The 16767-nt window shown below is 44.8% G+C and overlaps 1 protein-coding gene across 1 annotated transcript in view; it reads right to left on the bottom strand.

Annotated features, from left to right (window-relative positions):
- The window catches only part of MXRA8 (matrix remodeling associated 8), a 16962-nt gene extending 1176 nt beyond the window's left edge, over positions 1-15786 (bottom strand). The window contains exons 1-9 of the mRNA XM_010167663.1: positions 15627-15786; positions 8950-8970; positions 8207-8515; positions 7537-7638; positions 6247-6705; positions 1918-2076; positions 1737-1767; positions 1048-1124; positions 152-229 (exon numbers count right to left, since the gene is read on the bottom strand). Of these exons, the coding sequence (XP_010165965.1) occupies positions 152-229; positions 1048-1124; positions 1737-1767; positions 1918-2076; positions 6247-6705; positions 7537-7638; positions 8207-8515; positions 8950-8970; positions 15627-15675 (1285 nt within the window). The 5' untranslated portion in view covers positions 15676-15786. The remainder of the gene's footprint in view (positions 1-151; positions 230-1047; positions 1125-1736; positions 1768-1917; positions 2077-6246; positions 6706-7536; positions 7639-8206; positions 8516-8949; positions 8971-15626) is intronic.
- Positions 15787-16767: the final 981 nt, after the last annotated feature.

The raw sequence follows: 16767 nt of genomic DNA, 5'->3' as shown, positions 1-16767 counted from the left end.
TCCTGCTGTCATTTTTCATGATGTTTATGATTCCTCATTCGGCTGTGGCTTGGTCAGCTCACTGCTAAACTCTGTTCTTCCCTCCTCCCTCCTTCAACCCATTGGAAGATTCCCCACAGCCACCAATTAGGGGGAAGCAGGTCATGATTACCTTTGTCTAAATCAATGTTCTTTGCTGGGAAGCTTCTGGCTTGTTCAGCTTTCTCCTTCAGGATGTTGTTTTTGTAATCTGTGTAAGGGAGGAGTATAATTCAGACAGCCATTAGAACATTAAAAAAAAAAAACCCCAAAGCTTTACAGGCAAGGTGGACATGTGATCAGTCCTTCCTCAGAGTGCTCTCGCAGGCAAGGTGGACATGTGATCAGTCCTTCCTTGGAGTGCTCTCAGCCTGGTGTCTCCAGATCTCTCTGATTAACTCATGGAGTTACTCAGCAGCAAAAGGAAAGCTGCTACAACTTAATTTTTGCCCCTGGCACTAATCAGTTATGCATACTTCAGTTTCCTGCTCTTCATAGGTACCATAGATTCTTCCAGCATATAATAAAAAGCTCTGGATTATCTAGCAAAGCTCACCTGAAGATGACTGATGCAGTTATTTGAAGAATTTGCTCACAGGGGAGCTCTCCTGAGACATGCAGAGAAGAATTTGTACTTGCTACTGTCTCTTACCTACACAAACTGCTTAAATTTGAGGAATCCTCTTCCCCAGATGCTGTCTTGATCTCATTCCACATTGTTTCATGCTCACTTGAATTTGGCTTTCAGGTGCATGTCACAGAACCCCAAAAACTCCAGGTGAAGCAAGAGACACTGTGCCTCGTTACTGACCAACCTCATCAATCAGCCTCAGTTTAACAACTCAAAAGTTAGGTCTGCCCTGTGCAGCTGCAGCCCCCCTGCTCGCACTGACTTACTTGTGGGTTGAGATTCTTAAAGTTGCCATTAAAAATCAGGAACTTAAGTCATTTCAAAATGGGCAACTAAATGCTGTTAGAAAATCCTCAGTTTTGACCTGGTTTGGAGAACAGTTGGTAGTTGATGCATACCCAGCCTGATGTCTTCACCTTTGTATTGAGTCAGATCTGTTGTGTCGACTGTAAATTCTTTAAGATTTACATCCTTCCTGAAAAAGGAATAACAGTGAAAAATGGTGTTGTTGCATTCTTTAATAACTGGCCCCTTTCACACTTTTTCACAATAAAATGTGATGTTCATGCTACTTTAGAGAATTTAATTTACACTGTTTATTTGCTGTATATCTGGAGAAAAGTTGAAAAACTTCCATAGAAGCTTTCATCCTCTATTAAGCACTGGTGATTTTCACAGCAATCCTTACAAAATCCTTTCCAGTTTCTACAAGGCTTCCCTGGAGAAAGCACGACAGACAGATAACAGCATTGGCAGCCACTGCACATGGGTCCTTGTCCTGTCTTTGCTCCTAAGATTACTGCTTACTAGTGAATCCAGTTCTCCTCTCTTCCCTTCGCTGTCTTTTCTATTAATACCCTGAGATCTCCAGCTAGCTGGTTCTTTTTTCCCCCATGTGTTTGTCCAAATCTTAGAACAATGGGAAGACAATCTGTACTGGAATTTCTCTATCTCTTCCTCTTTAATAATATACAATAAATCAAAGGAACCCAGCTAGACAATCTTGGCCCCAGTCTCACTGTCAGGGGACCTTAAGTTCATTTTTATGCATTCTAATCATAGATAGTGACTCCCTAATGATACTTACTCTCCGTATTTCTTCACGTTGTATTCATAACCTAGACAGGGAGAAGAGACAGAATGAGCAGGTGTATCCAGTCCAACCAACCCCTCCCAGATAACAGTAACACCCAGTACTGAGGTGACAGGTCTCCTGTCAGGAGATATCTCAATAAGCACTGCAGGGCTGGTCGTTTCCAGCACCTTACCTCTCTGCCGGCGCTTGCGGGTGATGAGGACAACAATGATGAGGAGGACCATGAAGAGCAGCAGAGTTGCCAGGATGTAGCCCATCTGCTGGAAGAAGTGCACCCGGCTCTCAGGGATGATGACGTTGATTACATTGTGGCCCCTGACAACATTTGGATCTGATGGCAGAGGAAAAAGAAAACAGGTTGATAATTGTAATTGGCATCCAAAGCGAAGCACCTTCACAGGTGGGTCCATATATAGGAATGTTCAGTGAGAAACTCTCCTGAACTGCACAAAGTAAAGGGCAAACGGCTGCCTAATTTACTGCACAGTGCACCTTTGTTGGATGGAAGATGCTTGTGCTCTTCACAAAACCATTAAACCCCCCAGGAGCATGCACAGTGACTGTTGCACATTCCCTTGCTGGTTTATATTCTTGTTTATTGCCCAGGGGAAGTCCAGACAGAAGCCACACTAGACAGCCCCGAGTCTTTCTGCAGGGTAACACAACCCTCCTCTGGGTCCCTTACAACACACGTTGCTTCAGCTCCAGACAGCTGAAGTATGAAGCAGCCCCTCCCTGCCAAGGGTTATAATTTACAGAGTGGGAGGAATTTTCAATGCCAAAGAATGAGTTTCCTTTTAAATAAAATAAGAATCAATAAAATAAATAAAATAAAAACCCACAAAGAAAAGCCAAGATTCCATTCCATTTGCGGGTGCAGCAGCATTTCAGTTCCGCAGCACAGGGACGGGTAACTCAAAACTCTTACGTGGAACATTTTTGTAGATCTCAAATAAATAGGTCAATGTTTTACACATATAGAGAGGAAGCAACTTCTCTGCTTGCAATAGTCAGAGGAGGGGACAAATCCAGCCCAGGCACACTGTGCTGGGGAGGTTTTTCTCTTCAAAACACTTGTTTTGAACACCTTTTCCCCCTAACAGGGACCATTCACCAGGTAACCACCAGTCTGGGGTTCTGGATTACCATTCCCTGGGAGTTTAACCCTGTAAAATAAGTCAGGGGGGGATAAGGGGAAAGATGGGGGGAAATATCCCAAAAGCCACAGTGCCATTTAACAGATGTGTTCTAATGCAAGAAATGTTGACGTTTTTGGAACTGCCGGCATAGGAACTGGTTCCAGTTTGTTGAGTAGTTTGTTTTCAGCAAGTAAAAATACCAATCCACCAACAATAAAATCAACTAAGGTGATAGTGGATTGAAATAAACACTTTGAAACCAGAAATTATTGTTTGCTAACGCTAACAGCAGCCCTAGAAAATCGAGAAGGTTTAGCACATGCTCTGTTCTGGTGGCCCAGTCCTCCACTCCAGCAACACTCCAGTTTTTACTGGCATTGCTAGATGCTGGGTGCTTGTTTGCTACAGTGCTGAAAACTAGCATGTGTTTTTCACCACTGCTAAACTAAAAAAATACCAAACCAAAAAACCCACTTGCAAAGCTGCAAACAGTATATGTGACAGTTCTGCTTGAACAAAGCTCTGGATCACGAAGGGCTTCTTCAGCAGCTGCCATAATGAGATGGTAGCCACTGGAGCAGCTTTGGAGCCAAAAGTCAAACATAAATGCATTCTGTTCCTGCCTTTTTGCTTTCCCACAGTACTGCAAGAGAGGGCAGGAGTGCAGTTAAACTTCAGTCAACATTGGAGAGGTCACTGTAACAACAAACAGTGGAAACAGAGGTTCAATCACTTCAGGTTTCCTTGGCTTACTCAATCAAGTAATAATAAAAACATGAGTGTTCTGACAAAGCAGCACTGGTGCTGCATCACCAGGAACACAGTAGAATATATCCCATTTTATAAACTGGGGAAACTGAGGCACAGAGTAACAGTTGATTCAACTGCACCCAGTAGATAGATGAATAGCACCTAGAACAGCACCACCAAGGTCATACAGACTCTCCTTCTCATCCCACTGTTAGATCAGAATTTAAGCTGAGGTGATGAAGGTTTATTCAGTAACCAAACCTCATCTTTCAGTATGTCTCAAGGTGGTGAGTCCATCTGCCTCCAAATTCACTCACCTGATCTGGTTTAACCACTGGAAAAGAAGTTTTAATGGTGGTGGTGGGGGAAGTTAGAACAGAGATGGCTTTACATGACTTTACCCAAATGTCAAGGGTCAGATTCTTCTGCTGGGAAAAATGGAGAGCTCTCAACCAAGAGAGCTCACACATGCTGGGTACGTGGCCCATTTTCTTTTCAAGGCTGGCAAAGGATTGAGAATAGTTTAATAATAAGCATGAGACACAACAGATGCCATTCTTCAATCACTTGCTCCAAAGCAAACACAGAGTAAAAACACACTGAATTAGTAGACATTACACCACATTTATACTGCTGAGACTGAGTGCAGAATCGAGCTCATGCTTATATTCAAAACAGGATGAAGTTTCCTGTCTGGAAATGGCTCTGGGCCATGGAGCAATGCCAGGAACTATAGCTGCCCGCTGAAAAATCTCATTGCTTTGCTTTTGTTATCTCCTGATGTTTTGGTTTGGCTTTATGTTACATCCCCAGAAGAGTTCTATAGCTTTTCATGGAATGGGGCAGTATCTCAGCCCCTCCTGCTATAGACAAACAGGGCACGTCCCAGCAGGCTCCTCATCAGCCCTGGGTTTGAAAAAGGCACTCGGGATGTCTCAGCTTCTTCCACATTCCCATCGACTCAGCACATTTTTGTGTGTGGTGCTCTCAGACCAGCTGAGCATTCACTGCCCTTAGGGAACAAAGCTCTTCTAAGGCTGTTCTTTGTGACACTGGAAATGGCTTTTCTCAGGAAGGCAAGTTCTTCCAGCACTGAGGGCACTACTGTAAAACTAAGACAGCCCCAGCAGGTTAAATTCTTGTAGGTTCTGTCTAATTTATAAGCAGGTAGGTAACTATTCAGCAACAACCAGGACAACATCCAGGAAAGAGAGGAATAAATTTCTAGGTGGGAAACTCTTGAAAACAAGATCTAGTTTCCATCTGCACACTGGGATCTGGATAGGGCTCAAGGGCAGCAGAAGGGCTGCAGGCAGGAAGACCAATATTTGTACGTCCTGGCCTCCCTGTCAGCTCAGCCCCAACAGCCTCCTTAGCACTGCCTGGGTTTTCTGGACATCAACTGTGGTCCCAGGGGGGAGGTTTGGGTTTCTGTGACTTGAAAAAGTCAATTCCTAGAGAAGAATAGACCTATTTAAAAATGGATGAAGCAATGTCAAAATTCTGTATTAAGCAGCCAATAAATATTAAACCACAATGAATATTTTAAAACGTTAATAAGGAACTATACCCAAAAGACTTAAAAGAAATATTAAGCTTGGGATATTTATTTTCTTTTTCTGCCTCTTGAACTAAGCATGATGGTTTCCAGTTTGGACAGGTTGTCAGATGATCGCTCACTGCAGTGGAAAATGTGAAAATTGGTTTAAGAGAAAAAAAAATGAAAAGCTGAAGGGTGGAGGAAAATTCCTGGTGCTTGATTTTACACAGTCTGGCATCTTGCACAGCTGAAACCCCTGTGCGAAGGGGAGAGAAACACTTATGATCTACATTGGTGAGAATAATGGCATGTTGTAACAGCAAAGGCAGAGCAGAATTGATCCCCACCCCACATCTTCTCCTGTTCCATAAAAGCCATCAGGAAAGGGAGCCTGTTAGAAAAACAGCTTGTTTGCCTTAGGGCACGTCAGCACTGCAGAACAGAACAGGCTGCAGAATTGCCCTGGAGAAAAGAAAACAGAAGCTGGACATGATGTCAGTACAGCACTGCGAGCAGGGTAATTAACCCTGATGGGTGGGACGCTCCACTGCAGGTGCAGCAGAGCATTAAAGCAGCTCTGCAGCATCCTCACCTCATGGCTACACGTGCAGCTCCAGTTGTACCACCCTAATGGAAACAGCTCAAACAACCAAGCCCATACACTAGAGCTGCACACCAGCAGCGAGGGAGGCAAAACCTCAGCTACTCTTCTAATCCTAAAGGCAGGAACAGCCCCTAGCTCAAACGTGAGAAACCTTCACAGAGGAAACCTCAGTGTTGCTCCAAGGGAGACCTTCACTTCAGTGGTGTCTATGGTACTCCTGCAGGGCACAGGTTTGTCTTGACCACACTCCCTCTTGCTGCCACTAAGTGATCCCTGAAGACCACTGTGAAGGGACAGAAAAGGCCAAGGACACCTTGGGATTTGGAACAAAGGCATTCTGAGGTGATGATGGGGAGTAACATGTCATATTCCTGCCCCACAGTTTACTGAGCTCTTTAGAGCTCAAAGGTGCAACTGTAGATATTTATCTCTTCCTCAATCAGGACAATCACTTCCAGGGCCACTTACCTACGGCTGGGGCAATGTTGTGAGTTGTCAGGTTCACCACCTTCTTCTCTCTCACTGGCTCTGTCACAAACACTTGGTAGATCCTGCGCTCGTGCAAGCCACAGTAGTGATGGTGCAGGTGACAGGAGTAAGTGCCTTCATCTGCACTTTCCAACTCTGAAATCCGCAGGGAAAAGTCACCCAAGGCAAAGGCTGTGTCAGTGATGTTCATCTTCTGACGGATGAAGAGAGGTCCGTACGACCGGCGCTCGCCGGAGGCGTACAGATCAATGAGCCGGTCAGCGCGGTCGTGGGGAACCCCTGGGGGCTGCCTGTCCCAGTGCACCACTTGTTGTTCTTCTTCACTGTGCCGTTCAGTCCAGATGTGGTTATGGTTCACACAGGGGAGCATCACTGTGCTGCCTTCTAGGGCAACAATCACAGGCTTTTCCCCATCCCAGTACTGGTTTGCATCCTCAGCTGTGGAGACAATTCAAGTTGTGGAACCTTGGTATGTGGATCTTTACACACTTGTCCTATGCTCAAGGACACCCAGGCACACCTCAGATTGCTCTCAGACCCTGTATTCCTATAACACATCCCCTCCAAACATCTTGGAAGTGCCACAGGGGTAGTGTGCCTTGTTCACACTTACTTCAGCAGTCAGTAAAGAAATGTCCCTTTATTTTCTACATCCTAGGTCACTGCGTTAAGCAAGGCCACTTTCTTTTCCTTAAAACTGAGAATTAATCTCTTGTTTCAGAAAGCAGGAAGTATATTCTCTCTACAGGCTAAGAATGGAACGAGAATAACAGATTCCATCTTCAATATGCTGTATCTCAATTCTCCAAGCAGGAAATGCTTTTCTACCCACAAATACCCTAATTATTGAAGGAGTTCAAGAAGCACTGGTTTGTATTTTGTTCTTGAAAAGGAGTAACAGAAGAACCAAAACACAGAGGAGCAGACTGGGGCTCACAGGCCTGCCTGGGTGTTTTTATGGCATAGAAGCTGTGAGAACAGCAGCAGGGGAGATGTGCTTCTCTTCTAGCCCATCAGCCCTTCAACAGCTTCCCAGCACAATCAGCCCCAGTAGCTTCACTTGTGCATTATACAAAGGTTGATTTAAATGACATGGTACGTGCACGTGTGGCATGGGTGGCACACACAACAGCCTTTAGTAGTTTGTTTTTAGAGCTGGAGTTACATTGTGGTAACTTAAAGAGGGTTTTTAACTACAGGCTTCTCAGAACTCCAGCTGCCAGACCAGGTCCCCTGCAAAGAGAACACCAAGCTGTCTGCCACACCTACCTTGCTTGGTGATAGTTAGTTGGATTTTCACAGTTTCATATAAGTGGCAGTAGTGATGGTGAAGATTACAGGAATATGTGCCTTCATCACTCTCTGCAACATCTAGTACAACAGGGAAAAGAAGGGAAGTTGAATGTTTCATGCCGAGACAGTGATTACTTTTGTCATTTATACTGTTTCCCAAATACTTGTACAGATGCAAAAAGCCCTTTATATAACTGGGTTCTAACCCATCCTTATCACCAGGGTGGGCTAAACAGAGAAGAATCATCTCACCTAATACAATAATTCATTCAGGGTATTTGCTCTTGTGTGGAATGTATTTCTATCAACAGATGGAAAGAGAAATCTGATTTAAGTTTAGTCAAGAGCAGGCACAGGAAGAATGACAGTCTTGGGTTTATAGTTCAGGAACTCAAATACAGACAAGAAGCCCAAGTGACTTTCAGGCAATGAGCTGTTACCAATTCTCTTTTAAAATGGAACTGTGGGAAATAAAACACTATTACCAGTGCTTCAGAGAACCTCATTAGACTGATATATTTATTTATTTATAGAAAATGCTCTATTAAATAGCCATTTGCACAGAAAAGCACAAGGTTAATTTAGCCAGGGATCCTCCATTTTGCAGACAGCATAGTGAAAAAAAAAAACCCCAACTGTTTAGTACCTTTGATCACCAAGGAAAAGTTGCCATCTGTAAATGCATTCTGAGGCATGAATATCCTCCCTTGGTTGTAGGAGCTGTACACACGCTGATCTCCAGCTGAGTACATGTCACACAACCTCTCCATCTTGCTGTTTCCATAGGAGTTGCTGTACACATCCCAGTGGACTACACGCTGGCGGTCATTCAGACGATCCTGGGTCCATACCATGCGGTAACTCTTGCAGGGCAGGACAGCCTGTGACCCCAACGTGGCACTGATATTTAGCACTGACACAACAACGCTGGCTGGGTTTGAGGCATCAGCTGGGACTGAGAGCCAGGAGCAAAGAACAAAAACCAGAGTTACCAGATTAATGGCATGTGAAGAAGACATTAGAGGAGGACTCAGACCTGTCCTAGAGTCTCTGCACACCTTCCACCCGAAAGAAAGTAACTTTTAAGGCCAACATAGAGCTTTCTCATGGAGAAATACAACAGAAAGCCACTTAAAACCCCTGATTTCATTCAGTAAAAGTGATATCTATAATGTCTGTTATCAGGATTACAGATTTAACCTGTCCTACCTACCCTTCCTAATCCTAACTCCCAGTTTAATCCAAGTTTAGACACACTAGTTCATGGCAGGCATGGTTCATGCCTATGGAAGTTAGCAATGAAACCTCCACTGTATGTGATGGAACCACAGTCCCCCTCATTTCTCCCCATGAACACAAAAAAAGGCAGATTACAAAGATGTCACTCACCTGAATATAAATAAACAGAACCTGTCAAAGCAGAAAAAAAAAAAAAAGAATGTTACTGACAGCAAAAGGAAGAAAAAACTACAAATACACTCATAGTCAGAGGAATTCCATCTCCTCCCCCCTTCTCTGTTAACACACTTATTTAACACGTGTAATGTGGTTAATCCCAGAGGCTCAGACCTTGGTTGTACAGTGTCAGTTGCAGCATTGACCACTTAGAGCAAAAGACAGCACCTGACCCAACAAACTTAAGCTTAAGAGCAATGTGGGATATGCTGGGCCTGCAACTGAATTTCATACAGTCCAAGGGCTGAAAGTTGGGTTGAACAACCCCAACTTTCTCAGCCTGTCATCACAGCAGAGGTGCTCCAGCCCTCTGATCATCCCTGTGGCCTCCTCTGGACCCACTCCAACAGGTCCATGTCATTCCTGCGCTGAGGACTCCAGAGTTGGACACAGGACTGCAGGGGAGTCTCACCAGAGTGGAGTAGAGGTACTACTCAGTGTGAGTGGTTAAACCCACATTCATCTTTGTGCTCTTTGACCACTGTGAAATGAATGTGACAGTTTCACTTCCATCTCCTCCCCAGCAGACACCCACAGCTCAGATAACTTTCTCTGCTAAGGCAAAAGGCCTGAATAGACTTGGGAGACAGAGCTGACCCCCAACTCGTGACACACACTGTTGTGAGCAGTGTGCTGAGCAAACACATCCTGGCTTTGGGAGCACAGCTCCCAGCATCTCTCCTGCTCATGTTCCTGGTCTGCACAGTTAACACTGTGATGCTCTGGGTGCAACTGCAACTTTCCAATTGACATGACTCAAATCCACACAGGAAGAACTTTGCAAGAAATGGACTAGTGCTTTTGTTTCTGTGTTTCCCTGGTCCAGCCCCTCCTGCTTTTTGTGTAGGAGGGGTCTAGGAGGTCTCCTGACATCATGCTTTGAAAGCACAATTCAGATTGTCAACACAATGACATCATTCATCTCTCTAACCAGTCAAGCCCAAGTGGGTTCCAGCAAGATCATTAGATGTTTTGTCCTGCTAATGTCATAGGCACAATGTCCTCCAGACAAAGGCTCTATCTTTTTTTCAGCCCTGGAATTTATGCATTTCAAAACAGAATAAATTAACTCCAGACTGGGGCTATTTTAACCACACCCCCAGTGCATGGCCTGAGTATAAACTCTTGTTTCCTTTCCTTTTCCTATCACAAAACACTGGGCAGTGACACTAGAGAACAAAAATGAGCAACACAGTCTGTTGAACTTCCAGTTCAAAGACCCTGCTGTCTAACCACCTCCTGTAAGTTATTTCTTTCTACATTTATAATCTCAGCATCACAAAGGAAAAAAATCTCATGCAAATTCTCTACTGCTCTGGACATAAGAGACATCATACACGAGATATCAGAATTCCATCATTTGATGGTCTCTCCTAATAGGCTGCAAAATGCCTGATGGTAACATGAGAGAAGCTGCCAGCCTCTGCTTTTGGAAGCCAGGACCTGGATTTAGCTCAGGACAACAAAGGAATGATCCAAAGCTCTTTTACAGCACCAATTCAGCCTTCTCCAGGAGAAATCAGTCTCACTTGCAACAGGACAACCAGCTCTCAGCACAACAGCATCCACTGGTATCAGTGTGACAAAGTGATGCCTGTGTGTCTGAACTGATGCTGTTTGCCCTGTGACAAGGGGACATCAACACGAAGAGGGACTGGTGTGCCAGCAGTGGTGTCTGTGAGCTGCCTCGCTGCACAGCCAGAGCCCTGCATTACTGCTCGTTAACAGCAAATTGATTTGGTGCTACAGAAACATCCTCTCCTGGCTCAGCAAGAGGAATGCATTTACTGTTCTCCTTTCCTCTTCCAACTTAATGTAAAAAACACTGAGCCCGAATGCAGCATCATAAATCGAACAAATGACACAAGTATCCACTTAAACCTTCCAGTTTGCTCTGCTCAGCTGCCTGTTGCAGCCCTGACAGCACTAACCCCTAATTTTCTACCCTTTAGCTGGCCCTGTGGGCATGGTAAGGACCACCCAGGTCCTCACTCTCTATCCCACCCACCAGGACCTTTCTTTTCTCCAGGCTGGGCTGCTGGGGCTCTGTCAGCCAGTTACATCCACTCCTCCAGCACACCTCCAAACACAGCTCCTGGTAAAACAAGGAAGCTGTGAACTTGTCTGTAAGGTAGCAGCTTTTAGATAAGAAAAGCTTCTGTCTTGGGGGTTCTGACAGCTGCTTCTTCCCTCTGCTGTTAAAATCTCCTGCTAGCAGCTCCCTAAGAAGCAGAGCAGGAGCACTCTCGCTTGACAATTACACTCCAGGGTCTTTCTAGGTTTGTCCCTCAGGGACCAGATGTTGCTTCCCGTTGGGAAGAGCATGTCAGTGCCTCACCTGCGTTTTACCACACTGCTATTTTGACTTGCTGAACGTTGTCACCCAAAGCTGAACGTCCCAGGGTCACAGTGCCATTGTGCACTGGAAGAAAACCCATCCAAGATGAAGGCACAGGTAAGTGGTATGTTGGAGTTCAGCAGAGAGATGAGAGATGGAAGAGAAAGGGCTTTTCACTGCTGGTCTGGGCACACTCACATGGATTCTGGACAGAAGCTCTGGGTCTGAGGTATGTCCTAGGGTATTATTCATAGTCTCAGACAAGTAGGTATGAATATCAAAAAGACAGAGGCATAGCAGCCAATAAGCAAAGTTCTAGAAGGGAAAGAAAGCAAAGGTGCTTACAAGAGACATGGGAATTCAAGACAAAGAAGGAAGATATGATTGTTCAGATTCCCCAGCAATGCTGGAAATCTGCACACATATCTCAGGCCATGGCTAAGAATCAAACTTATTTGAGATGGCTGTAAATGAGATCACTCAGAAATATCTAAGGAATCTGGAATGTCTCTGATCTCTTGTATGCCTGGAGAAAATGGAATTTAAAACAACTGACCTTCAGTAACCTGGACATAGAGCAGTAGTTTAAGAAAGAATAAGCCTTTTCCCCAGCCATGCTTTTTAAAGTTGTTGTTTGTATAAGACAGTAGGTACTGAACAAAGGCAGAGGTGTATCCATAACCCAGCAAAGGTGACAGCTTATGAACTGCAGGACTGGGGTAAACTGGAAGCAGGTTTTTTGGTGAGTCACACTTCCCAATCTACAACTGTAAAAATCAAGGAGTATTTACCCACCTAGTGAAAGCTCAGGCTTTTGTAATCACAGAATTCCAGGACCTGGAGCTTCAAAACCACCAGCACCTTAATAGTTGTCACAAGAACTCACTGTAGCTTTCATTTTAAAATTTCAAATTCCATGTGATGGATAATTCCTCTGTGTGATGTACCCACAAAAAAAACCCCAAACACATCTATATGCTGTCTCCTGACATGTTCTGTGCAGACTCAGCATGCCTCTCAGCAGGATCCCAGAGGTAATCTGCTGGTCCCAAAATATAGGAAGAGGAAAGCAGCCTGCAAAAGCATTTCCTAATCCCTCGTAAAAGGCAGAGCCAGCTCTTATTTCTTGAATCCCGTCCACTTTTCAACTAAAGAATTAAGCCACAAAAATTGCAGACAAACTAGAAGTAAAAGCCTCAGGCTCTGAAAGAAATCTTACATACTCAGAGCTCTCTATGCAGTGACCTTGGAGCAGTTCAAACAGAAAACTGTCCCTTGAGTCTTGCCTGAATAACACCACCACTTCGTTCCTCCTGGAGATAGCTGCTGGCAGAGGGTCTGCTTCACAGGTAGATGCACATGCTAATGAAACCACTAAGTTCCTGTCTCATACTGGAGGATGAAAGACTATCAGAGCAAAAAAGGAAACTGCAAACACTGTAAGTGGTATCCTGAGTGCCAAGTGGCATATGTACTCACAGGACATGACACCACCAGCTCTACCTGCAGAGCTTCTGCTGAACTCAGGAAGAGCTTTGCCATTGATGTCAGCAGAGCTGGGATAAGCTGCCTGGAACAGGGTCTTACAAGGCAATAAACATCACTGAAGTCCAGATTGTAGCAGTGGGCAGGAAAGAAAACAAACTAAGTCACTGGAGAAACAAGTGTCATAACCCAGCAGGCAAGTGGGCTGAAACTACAGGCTGGGAGGTTGACACTCCACTTGCTTGACTAAGCTCAGCTCATTATTCCTTTGCACACCTCTTGTATCTCCTAGCCTGTCTCAAACTCTCTTTTCTCTTAAAAAAGGAAGCGACATCACCTTTACATCAGGGGCATGGAGGATGGTCTAGTCCTAGAGAAAGGACATGTTTGTCACAAAATCAGTGTCAGATTCCTTCTTTCTCCCACAAATCCCATTGTCTGTGCAGGGGATTTAATGGTCTCTGGAGCCATTACACAATTATTGCAGAGACAGCAGCCTCTGCTACATTTCCAAATACTTTTGGAGAATGGCAGTGGCTCCTCAGGGAGCTGACCCAGTGTCTAAGAGGCCATAATGGTTTATGATGCAGTAACATCAAGGTGACAGCTACACAGAGGAGCTCAGCTCTCTGCTCGTAGCCATTTTTTTAAACCTGCTGACCAGTAACCAGGAATAACAACTGGGCCCATCTCGAAGAGGCAAAGGAGGGAGATAGTGAGCAATGCAGTTCCACCTAGACATCTCCCACTCACCACCTGCCCCTGCTGGCCTGGGACTGCCAGACTAAGCTGTTCAGTAAAACAAGGTTTCCCTTATAAAGTCAACTGACTGTCAAACCAGGCTGCTGAACTCGGCTTTTATCTAAGTCTCTATGTTTGTTTATTTTTAAAGACTCCCTGGGACAACTTTCCCAACAGCAGAGTCTTCCGCTTTCAAAAAGGACGTCAGGACTGGAGAGCCCTTAACCACAACATCTAGTGCCAACAATTCCAACACCTCACTGCAGGTAGGAACATGCCCATAAAGCAGCAAAAAGCAAGAAGGAGCTGCCTCGGCAGAGAGGAAAAAGACTTCTGTCTGTACGAGGAACAAATCGCCATCTTGGCCACCGCACCACCAGGATCCCTCACAGATCTGCCCTTTCTCACAAGCAGTTCAGATATTAGCTCAGCTTTCTAAGCCCTCCTCTGCTTTGTGTACTTCACCTTGGCTCTAGGCCCGCAGATTAGTTTGTAGAGCCATTCCAAACCCAGCACTGTTCCTCCCTGCAAGACATTTAACACTTGAGGGTGGGGTTCCTCTCCAGAAGAGATCATCTCAGCAAATACGGAACAGCACAAATTTCCTCCTTTTTCCCCTTCCCATCTTCACTCATTATGTTATAATCTGATTTGTGTGGGAATAGCAAGACTCAAACATCAGGGCTGCCAGTTATTTCTCCAAAATACACCTGAAAAGTCTGTCAGAGATCATCCATCCTTAGGTGGAATACTATTGCCCCTACGCAGCTCTCCCACTGCTCCACAGCAACCCAACCTGCTATTCCTGCCCTGGGTGCTCCCCAAGCTCTGCCAACGTGACAAACCACACTGGGGAGCAGCTGGACTGGTTGGTGCTTCTGAAATACAGCATGTGGCCTCTCCTCCTTCTCCAGGCTTAACCCAGCAGCCTTCTGAGCCACTTTAACCCTTCTGTCCCTATGACTGATCCCATATGTTGCCAGTTCCTAAAAGCTGCCCTGAGGCATTGCAAAACTGGGGATGATGTGGTGACATGGAAACTAGATTAATTAGGGACCAAACTGAGAACTCTTCAGCTTACACCATCTACACACTGAGGAATTTCAGAGGGTCAGGTGGTTAGCCACAGCCTTTCATTAACAGGGCTGTGAAGAGAAGGAATGTCACTGGTCCCCAAAAACCTAGTGTTCCTCACTTCCTACTGTCGGCACCCTGGATGAAGTCTCTCCAGACTGTTCTCAGAGCTGTAACTCGTCCTTGGCTCACAGGTGCCTTCCTTAGAGCCCAAAGTGTTGCAAGTGTGGATTTGCTGGAGTTTTGCAATTAATCCTCAGATCTTCTCCTGCCATCTGAGCCTTAATGGGGTTTCTCTGTTTAGTTTGGGGCCAGGCTTTCAGGACCCTGAATCTGCTTTCAGCTCTTAGAGAAAACTCTGTCATTAAGGAAAAGGTACAAGCCATTCTGTTATTGTAAACTCAACAGACTTGTCTTCATCCCTTTCTTGCACCTTACCCAAAAATGAATTCCTGTATCTCTCTATCTTTATGCTGCCAGGAGGAAAAAAAAAAAAACAACAAAACAAACACCAAAGCAAACAAACAAAAAACCACACCACTAATTTTTTCCTGCATCCTAAACACTCTCTCACACACACACACACATATATGTACCAGCTGTTTCTGCCTCTTCAAAAGTATAAAATAACCTTGGATCATGTAACTCTATGCAAGCTTCACTGGACTCACATTCAAGCTGACTGGTTTTGAATTTGCCGATCAAGCAAACCGATAGGAAAAACCAGTTTGCACAAACATGCAGAATGGAGTACTGCTGAAACAAACATTGCTCCATTCTCTCCCCTTTCCTCTTAAAAAAGCATGAGAAATCCATGATTCCCTCCCCTCACAGATGAAAACACAGCTAAGTGAGGAACCTGAACAAAATCTTATAAAGATAACAGTTCAAAATCTTCCAGCTAACCTCCATCCCCGTCCTCTGCAGCTGAAATAAAAACAAGTAACATCATGCTGATCAGCTAGGAGCTTACTTTGCTGAAGCAGAATCTGCCACAGAAGGAGTTTTGCTAGTTGCTTCATTTCTTCAGCTTCTCTGTGTTCCCGTCTCTCTTGAAAAACAAGTTGAAGACTCTTTTTTTAAAAAAAAAACTTTTTTTTTTTTTTCCCTGTAACTTGGAAAACACTATGACCTCATCAATTTACATCCAGAAAGCTGTGGACAGCAGCTCATATTCTGCAGAATTACTCCACCTACAACTTCCCAATTCCCCACCTCCCCACTCTGCTCTCCCCCTACACTCACACTCCACCTCCTTCCTTTCCCTAACGCTTTCTGCACAATTACTACCAACACCCACTCTTCTCTTTCCCCTCCCTCTGGGACCTTCTGATCTGCCCCTGACTTTGATGTAAAAGTTTCATCGGGTAAAGTTGATCCCATACAGCTCTGGACTCACAAAACAATCTTTCTCCCTCCCCCTAGGGATGGAACTAATTTTCCTTGTGCTTTACTTGATCCAGCTGTTCCTTCCTTTGTTTGACACTCATCCAGCTGTCTGCTTGAGACTGGATTTATTCTGTTGCCTTCAGCGGTTTTTTGATCTTTTGTCTCCTCATATGGTTTTACTTCAAGCTCAAGTCTCAGAAGACAACCTAGAAAACAGTATTTACTGTGTCCTGTGATTTGTAAGCAAGGGCTTAATAGCAGCTATCTTAGCAAAAGGAGAGTAATGATAAAGACTGAGTATGTGGGAGCTTAGGGCAGTGCAGGCAAAAGAGCCCAGAATGCAACTAAAAGCCCCAGAACAGTGCAATGTGGGGAACAGGTTTCCCTGTCACAGAAACCAGAACACTGAAAGCTGGGTCACATTTAGAACTTCTGCTTTCAGCCCTTCAAACAAGAACTGAACTGGGCTAGTCCTTGCTTGACTGGCACCAAGACAAACAGCCAACACACAGCACTAACCTGAACCACAGAGGACCTGATCCACTGCTCTTCTCCTTTGCATGCTCCTAAGATAATACCAGCCCTGAGAGCAGTGCCAAGGCACAGCCACAACATCAAGCAATGACTGAATTTTCAGCAGTCTTTGCTCAAGGGAAAGGCTGTTCAATTACATTAACCGGTTCCTAAAGCCTGTACTGATGTATTTAACTGTGTTTATATAACCC

This window comes from Antrostomus carolinensis, unplaced genomic scaffold (genome assembly GCF_000700745.2).
Source record: "Antrostomus carolinensis isolate BGI_N321 unplaced genomic scaffold, ASM70074v2 scaffold18205, whole genome shotgun sequence".
Classification (NCBI taxonomy): domain Eukaryota; kingdom Metazoa; phylum Chordata; class Aves; order Caprimulgiformes; family Caprimulgidae; genus Antrostomus; species Antrostomus carolinensis.
The sequence above is the reverse complement of the archived record's forward strand: the minus strand, read 5'-3'. Positions and strand labels throughout refer to the sequence as shown.